The sequence below is a fragment of the Bactrocera latifrons genome, unplaced genomic scaffold (assembly GCF_001853355.1).
Source record: "Bactrocera latifrons isolate USDA-ARS-PBARC rearing strain unplaced genomic scaffold, ASM185335v1 scaffold_20, whole genome shotgun sequence".
Classification (NCBI taxonomy): domain Eukaryota; kingdom Metazoa; phylum Arthropoda; class Insecta; order Diptera; family Tephritidae; genus Bactrocera; species Bactrocera latifrons.
Window position 1 is genome coordinate 1479667 of NW_017535519.1, and position 8432 is coordinate 1488098.

Genomic DNA, 8432 nt, shown 5'->3' on the forward strand with positions numbered 1-8432 from the left:
TTTTTATCACAAATGTACCAAATCTGTACGAACGGGACGGCAAAAAATGTAAACAAGAGAGACATGTTTCACTTGGTATTGTACATTTTGCTCGAACCTTTCAGAATTTACTCGCCCATGTCAGTGTGTTGCAGCTTAGATAAATTTTAAATAATATTATCTGTTATAGCTAAGTAATGATTTTTTTTTTCATTTTAAAAAGTAAAAATTTCTGAATTTTTTTCTACAACACATTCGCATTGGATTCCCTTCAAAGTGGTTCAGGCCATTTCTCATTTTATGCAACGGTTTAGTCAGCTATAGCGAACAGGCAAAACTCCAACTTATTTTTAAATATAAGAGGATATATATCTGTAAAAATTTAATTGCAAATAATATAAATATATTTATTTAGCAGAAATAAATGAGCATATTCTTTGTATCGCAGATCACTTAATTCAACTCCAAACTTAAGTAGCTCAAAGAAGTTTGTTTTATTGCCAGCGATTGCTGCTTCCCATTAGATTAGATTAGATTAGATTTGAATATGAGGAATGCACCGCGACTGTTTCCCATACTTCTACAGGCTTCTATTAAGGATTCTCCAAGCATTCTTAATCATGGAAAGTGACTTATCACCAATTTATCACACACCAGTTGCGTCGTTTTTGGAAATAATTATTCATTCTTTTGCGTTGATGTTGTCGCCGTCATAAGTCAATAGTCCACAATCGATACCACGACCTGTTGCACTTTTTCTAATCCTCGAAACCCTTCTCAAACTCGATAATTGGGAAAGTCTGCAGTTATTTCAGTGATTTCATCCATGTACCGACTTGAAGTGAATTTCAACCAAATAAACAACTACATTTTGAATAGAAAACTACTGTCAATCTGTGGATTTTATCCTTCAGTTCAACGTTTTCACTTCACCCAACTCTTTCTCAATTTTATTTATATACCAAATAATCCTTAGGAAAGCTCATTTAGTTTCAACTCCAATCTATCTTAAACCGAGAGCATAAGATAGTTTAACCGATAAGTATATGTAATGAAAGTTGAATAAAGATCAGTCCTAAGTTTATATATAAATTGTAAGATTTTTTCTGTGGCGACATGTATACTATAACTATATTATGTATCAAACTTAGCTGAAATGAAAAACTTTAATTAAAATTTACTTAGACTTTTTGCAACAGATAGATAGTTCAGAACTCCGTTGCAACTTTATTATTGTAGCCTTCGGCAAATTAAACCCTTTCGCAAATGTAAACCCTGAAAACAATGATGAACAATGGGAGAGAAAAAGGAAGGAACGTATCATCTAAAAAAGCAACAGAAAATAGGAGAATGATCTCATACATCCAATTTCAATAAAGATACAATACCGGAAACAATACATTTTGATTTCAAATTCAGCGTTGCTTTAGAAAATTAATTACAAAAGAGAGAGAAATTACACCGCACAGGTGTTGGGATTGATATACCATTTGTCATGGGAATGTGTCTACAGTAGGCAAACGAAAATCTTCTTATTAATGGCGTAAGCGAGCCAGTCTTTCTTCTTTTTAACTGCTTGGCGCCAATTTGAGATCCCAAGCGTAGCCAGATCCTTCTCCATCTGGTCTTTTCAACGGAGTGGAGCGTCGAATACTTTGAGAGCTGGAGTGTTTTCGTGCTTTCAGACGACGTGTAGGCGAACGAAACCAGTTTCGGCTATTTTAGATTTGGTGACATACAGATGTTGAAGAAAATAGCAGACAAACTTGCAAACCTGCCCACGGGAAAAACATGAGGAAAAAAAATAAGAAACAGATAATGATATACAACAAAAAGAGATTAAAAAATATGATTAACTAACAGGATCTTTTACAGTACACTGGTGATAGAATGCACAGGATTAAGGCCCTTGGATCCATGTTTCTTAATAGGGATCAGATCGCCTTAATACCATTTAGCAGTATATTGGAGTCCATCAATGTTCTGGGGCTATGGGGGTCTTTGTGATTAGGGGACTGACCTTAAGTCTCGTTGCAAACCTCATTTATTATCTATCTATGCACAATTTAGTGCTGAGCTTTGACGAAACTTGTCGCTTCAATAAGCTGTGTGGAAAAGCGCACATATTGTTAGAATGGGATGCAGTAGCTAAAGGTCTAAAGAAAAGTCATATTAAATACATCAACCCTTCAAAGCTCCTAAAATTTCCAGGGGCTTTAGGATTGAACGAAACGCTATGAAAGAATCACTGCTCACAATACACCGATGGTCGCGCTGCGTACCCTCCTAATGTATCTAACCATCTATTTATAATTTGTTAAATTTATCTTTTTAATTTACTTTTACTACATTTTTCAAACACTTTTCCTTATAGTAAACATATTTTAGATTAAGTAGTGCTTAACTACGTTTCAATCAAATTATCTTTTTTGTAAAACTCAACTTTCATTTCGTCATTTATTAAATAGATCTAATGTTACCCATATTTTTCTCCCGAAAAAGATTATATAAAATCATTTAGAGTTCTGCTTTGTATGTCTTGCTTTATCTATGGTCTTCATTACCTTTTTCGCAACATTTGTATGGTATGTTCACATCTCATCTGTTATTTAAATAAAAACACGGGATTAGTAGACGGGCTGCCACGCATCTCGCCAGTCTTGCCGTATGAAGTCAGCTGCCTTTTCGGCAATCATAATCGTAGCCGCATTTGTATTTGCGCTGGGCACTTTGGGCATTATGCTAGCATCGACCACACGCAAATTGTTCACACCGCGTAGACTTAAACGTGGATCCACACAGCTGGTGTCATCGGTTGCGGGCGCCATTTTCACCGTACCCGACTGATGATAGGTGGTGGAAGAGAAATATTTTATGTAGCAACGCCAATAGCCATCGCTCTGCAAGCCTAAAACGTCGCACTCGGCGATTGTAGGCAGTACTAGGCTAGCATTCATTGCTCTATAGGCTGCGGTATTCAATAGTTGCTCTTGGAAGCGTATGCCGCGCAGTAACGTGGCCACATCTTCCTCATAATTGAAGTAGTTGTGTGTTAATATTGGAGAATCCTTGTAATCCGCGCTGCGCAGCCGTAAATTTCCGCTGGATTTTGGTGCTGAGAGTATATTAAACATGCCCAAAATATCGGAAACCTCAATAGCGCTGCGTATTTGAGTTTTAAAGTACTCGTTGATGCTAAGGCCATGGAGAAATATTTCCAGGCCAGCGAAATCGCCACGACGCACAATGAAATGATGAAATTCCACGTCGGGATAAGGGCTGTTCTTAAGCGTGTTGATGAAACCGGTGAGCGAGGCTGTGCCGTGTGATGTTAGCGGTCCCCTACGATGTATGAGATAATTGTAAGTGCTATCGAAGCTATCTTGAGGCGTAAGTTTATGTGCTACACCTTCGTTCAGTTTTAAGAAAGTCACAACCTGCGCGTGATCATTCAGATTATCACCGATTGGCAAAGCATGCACGAGTGGTATCTGCATTGTCTTTAAGTGCGCTGCCGGTCCAACGCCAGACAGCATTAAAAGTTTTGGCGATTCAATCGCACCCGCCGACAAAACCAGCTCTTTACCAACACCCGCGCGCATTTTTCTATCATTTCGCACAGTGAAGCTAACGGAGCGTACATTTCTACCACTCTTGTCGAAATTCAGTTTGGTCACGTGTGCATTTTTAATCACTTGCAAGTTTGGGCGCTTAGCAACACTCGCCAAATACCCCTTGCTTGGACTCATGCGACGCCCATTCCTTATTGTACCCGGTAAGTTGGAGTACCCGATCTCACTGCCGTCGGTGAATAAGTGTACACGTGGTATGCCCAGTTCTGCAGTGCCTGCATAGATCATTTGTTCTATATCCGGATCGTTGACTGGAAATGCACTGAGCGTTACATAACCCCGTGGATGCGTATCATTACCTAATGGGCCGACGGAGCGTTCAAAATATGGCAGCACATCGTTCCAACCCCAACCTGTATTACCGGCCTGAGCCCAGCTGTCGTAATCACCGCGATGCCCACGCACATAAAGCATACCATTAACACCACCCGAACCACCAATCATTTTACCACGCGGCCAATAACAGCGCCGATCAACCAAACCCCAGCAGGCCTTGTCACTGTACTCAGTCAAGTAATTCCAAGTGGCATTTGTGTGCTCCAATGAAAATAAAACGCCGGGCACCTATGTATGAGAATGTGGGCGATAAGAGAGCTGTTCTATTCTAATTTTTGTATATGCGCACCTCAGATTCTTGCGGCGGATCACCGCCTGCCTCCAACACCAACACTTTCCATGCTGGATTCTCGCTTAACCGACTGGCTATTACTGAACCCGCCGAACCTGCGCCAACCACCACAAAATCATACCCATCTGGCTCAGTGCGTCCCAGCAATGCATTAGCGTAGTCTGGTGGCCACAACTCGGGCGGCGAGATAGCGCATTGGGCCGCGAGGAGCGCTTGTATTAACGCGCTGACCATAGTATTGAAGGGACCAATACTTTGTGCGGCGCACTGAGCTTCCAACAGCGGCAGCGGCATTGTTCGCTAGCAGCCGTTCTTACTAAGACGATTGATATGCAAAGTGATTCGTAATAATGATTTATAAATAGCACTTTTTAGACACCTGTTGCTGCGTAATTAATGAAGTTATCAAACGTATCTTCCCACTCACATTGACCCGAAGCCTACTGAGGGGCACCGCAGTGCAACGGCCTTAAATGATGCTGTTTAAACTCGCTAAAGCGTGAAAATTTTATATGTAAATGAGTTTCTTATGCTTGTATTCAAAAACTCTTAGATATTTTCGTTTTATCCAGCGGCAATTTAGCTTGGAAACTGGCGTAGCGTATCACAGGCGTTTCGCTTTATATAACAGACCCGTGCGCATGCTTTTAATTGCCCTTTTTCAAGTCTCAAGTCATTGCTTTAATGCAATTTGTGTCAATGCCTGCTTACTTACATCAATTAATTTTCTTTTTTAAGATTTTTTGCACAAAACCTTACACTGAAACAATGCTTGTGGAGTTGCAGTTGAAGCAAATAGCGCAGGTTCATTAAAAATGCTTATCTCCAATTGCCTTCTTTTGGATGTAAGTCTTTTGGTGTTATTATTAGTAATAAATACACTTAAGTGCTGAAAATAAAAGAAGAATATTATTAGAGTTTCTCTCGATAACAAAAGCTATTGAAATTTTTTGTAGATAGATATGTGAGTAGTTATTTTAATGACTGAGAAGATATCTGCGGTTAGTGCCGCTAAAATTGTCCTCTTTTGCATTCAAGTGCGGTGGTACATTAATTGAAAAAGGCCAGTTTCCCAAAACATTTTTTTTTTGGAAGTATCTTTAGCTGGTTAAGAAGCTATTCATGACATCCATCTTTAATGCAAACCCTAAAACGTTAATGAGCACAGTTACAAACTCTTAATGAACTTGTTTTTTTCTTAACCAAAAGTCTGCAAACTGCTTCAGTATCTCAAATTAAAGTTAAATTGTATGGTTTTTAGGAATTTCCATACTTTTTAGATTGAATATGTCCGTAGATTGACTATGTCATAATATACACACTTGTCCGAATTCACTATCATTGGGATGGAGGACTATCTGATACTATAATGCAAAAGTAGCAGTAATCGACTATCGATAATTGGGTAATTTTGCATGTGACCAAGCATTTTCCACACGTCTGTTCATTACGATGCCCAAAACTGAATCAAAAGACCATTGCAAAACACCAAGAACCAGCCATAAAAATATTGAGCCAGACAACATCTACCTCAGCCAATTCGTCGGATTCATAAAAAGTATGGCAACCGAGATGCTTCAACTTTAGGCTAGTGAAAGCAGGACAGTGGAGGTGAAAACGTCTAGATATAGCACAGTATCCGATTAGGGCACCTAACATTGCGATTATAAGGACCTAGCTAAGAGCTGGTAGTTTTAAAACGATTACTAAAAATTTGTATGTAAATTCCCCATTTTGCTTTGAGAAATGCGTTTTTGTGCTAATATCGATCGATGACACAATAATTGTTGTGAGCAGAGAAGTCGCGCAGTGAATTCAACGTCGTTTTTTGGTTACGACACTCACTTAAAAATCGCAAACCAGGGGGATAACGTAACAAAAGTCCACAATCTTGAACTGGTAGACCTTAGATTTAAGCCCCGCGATATAGTTGAGCTAATAGACAATTGCAAGATAAATAGCAGGACCGCAGAAAATGTTGGTGAAACTCAACAACTTACTTACCTTCTGTATGTCTTCGAACATGGCCAGAATTTTTCGATTGAAAGTACTAGGTATCAAAAAAGCGAGAAGAATCAACGGTTAAATAAAAGAGAATAACTTTTGTGTTCATAAACAAGTCCATTAGAGGGGCAGTCAGGTTAACCGACTCCATTATAAAGCAAGATGTTGAAACAAAGTACTGTTGGATCATTTGCAGACTCATTCACATAGCGAAGCAGATAATGCTTCATAAATAAAATATATTCCTTAAGTTGTCTACTTTTAAAGACAATATGCATAAGAAAATATATTTGGGATCGTTACAGACTCCTTTAAAAACAATTATTCCAAATCAAAATTTAGTGAGTAAAATCATAAGTATGTTAATATGTAGCCACAATATCCTACTAAACTTTACCAGTGCCATATATGCTTCTTTACTGAGTCCTCTTCCAACCAATCTTCTCGAATGAAATCAACTGCCTTTTCAGCAATCATTATGGTAGCGGCATTTATGTTAGCGCTGGGAATTTGTGGTATAATGCTGGCATCGGTTACGCGCACATTACCGCAACCATCTAATAGCAACCGTGGATTCACACAACTTGTCTCATCCGCTTCGGGTGCCATTTTTACCGTACCAGATACGTGATAAGTAGTAGAGGAGAAATACTTCATATAGCAACGCCAGTAATCATCGCTTTGAAGTTCGTGGAYATCACAYTCATCTATGGGCGGAAGTAGTAAAGTGGCATTCATTGCTTTATAGGCTGAAGTCTTCAACAGTTGCTCTTGGAAACGCATAGCACGAAGTAAGGTATTCATGTCTTCAGGTTCGCTGAAATAGTTTGGCGTCAGTTTAGGCGTATCCTTGTAATCGGTGCTRCGCARACGTATCTGTCCMWYAGACTTTGGATGRGARAGWATATTTAACATGATCAAAATGTCAGCAGTTTCTAACGCYTTGAGAAGTGTGTTTTTGAAAACGTCGTTAAAATCAGGACCATTTAGGAAAAGCTGTAGTTCAGCAAAATTACCACGTCTATAAAAATAGTGGTGGACTGATATATCAGGATACGGACTATTTTTCAGCGTATTTACGAAACCAGTYAGCGAKGCGCTGCCCTGAGCGCTTAACGGGCCTTTCCGATAAATGAGATAGTTAAAAGTGCTATTTAAGGAGTCTTCCTTTGTCCACGCACTCGATTTGTTCTCATTTAATTTGAAGAAAGTCAAAATATGAACATGATCTTGCAGATTATCACCAATGGGCAAATCACGTATAAGCGGTATATTCAAATCAGCCAAATGTTTTGCRGGTCCGACACCAGACAACATCAACAGCTTTGGTGAATCTATTGCACCCGCCGACAACACCAAYTCCTTGCTAACGTCAACTTTCAGTTTRTATTTATCTTGCAGTATGAAGCTCACAGAGTGTACASTTGTGCCGGCCTCATCGAAATTTAGTTTCGTCACGTGCGCATTTTTAATCACTTGCAAGTTGGGGCGGTTTGCAACTTGAGCGAGATGTCCCTTTCCGGTGCTCGTGCGACGTCCATTCCGAGTATTGCCCGGTATGTTGGAATACCCGGTCTCACTGCCTTCGGTGAATACGTGAACACGTGGTATGCCCAACTCTGCACTACCTGCATAGATCATTTGTTCTAACTCCGGATCGGTGAYCGGAAAAGTATTGACTGTTACATAACCCTGAGAATGTTTGTCACTACCCACTTTGTGTACGGAACGTTCAAAGTATGGTAACACATCGTCCCAACCCCAGCCTGCATTGCCAGCTTGAGCCCAACGGTCGTAATCACGGCGGTTTCCACGCACATAAAGCATGGCATTAATAGCACCTGTGCCGCCAATMATTTTACCRCGTGKMAAATAACAACGCCGRTCMACAAATCCCAAGCAAGCCCTATCGCTATATTYAGTAAAATAATTCCAAKTATRATTTGTATGCTGCAAGGCTAAGGAAAAGTTTGGCACCTGTAGAAATGCGAGAATTGTTGTGAGAATTGTTTCATTMTAATAAGTTGACACGCCCACCTCTSACTCTTGTGGCGGATCACCACCKGCCTCCAACACCAAAACTTTCCAGTTTGGATTCTCGCTCAGCCGACTGGCCATCACTGAACCCGCCGAGCCCGCACCTACCACCACAAAATCATACGTGTCCAAACCATGTTCCAATGCATGAA

At 39.9% G+C, this 8432-nt stretch overlaps 2 protein-coding genes across 3 annotated transcripts in view; one reads left to right on the forward strand and one right to left on the reverse strand.

The window, feature by feature from the left end:
* LOC108968019 (flotillin-2) overlaps window positions 1-8432 on the forward strand; it is a 402447-nt gene that overhangs the window by 286327 nt on the left and 107688 nt on the right. The gene's annotated exons all lie outside the window — the stretch shown is intronic.
* On the reverse strand, window positions 2429-4817 carry LOC108968013 (glucose dehydrogenase [FAD, quinone]). The gene is made up of 2 exons (XM_018931731.1): window positions 4237-4817; window positions 2429-4175 (listed from the first exon to the last, which is right to left on the reverse strand). The coding sequence occupies exons 1-2, from the start codon at window positions 4531-4533 to the stop codon at window positions 2607-2609; spliced, it is 1866 nt and encodes a 621-aa protein (XP_018787276.1). The 5' UTR covers window positions 4534-4817; the 3' UTR covers window positions 2429-2606.

Coding starts and splice junctions, on each gene's coding strand:
- LOC108968013 (XM_018931731.1), bottom strand. CDS start 4,533: ATGCCGCTGCCGCTGTTGGAAGCTCAGTGCGCCGCACAAAGTATTGGT. Junction 4,176..4,236: donor ATCCGCCGCAAGAATCTGAG/GTGCGCATATAC, acceptor TCTCATACATAG/GTGCCCGGCGTTTTATTTTC.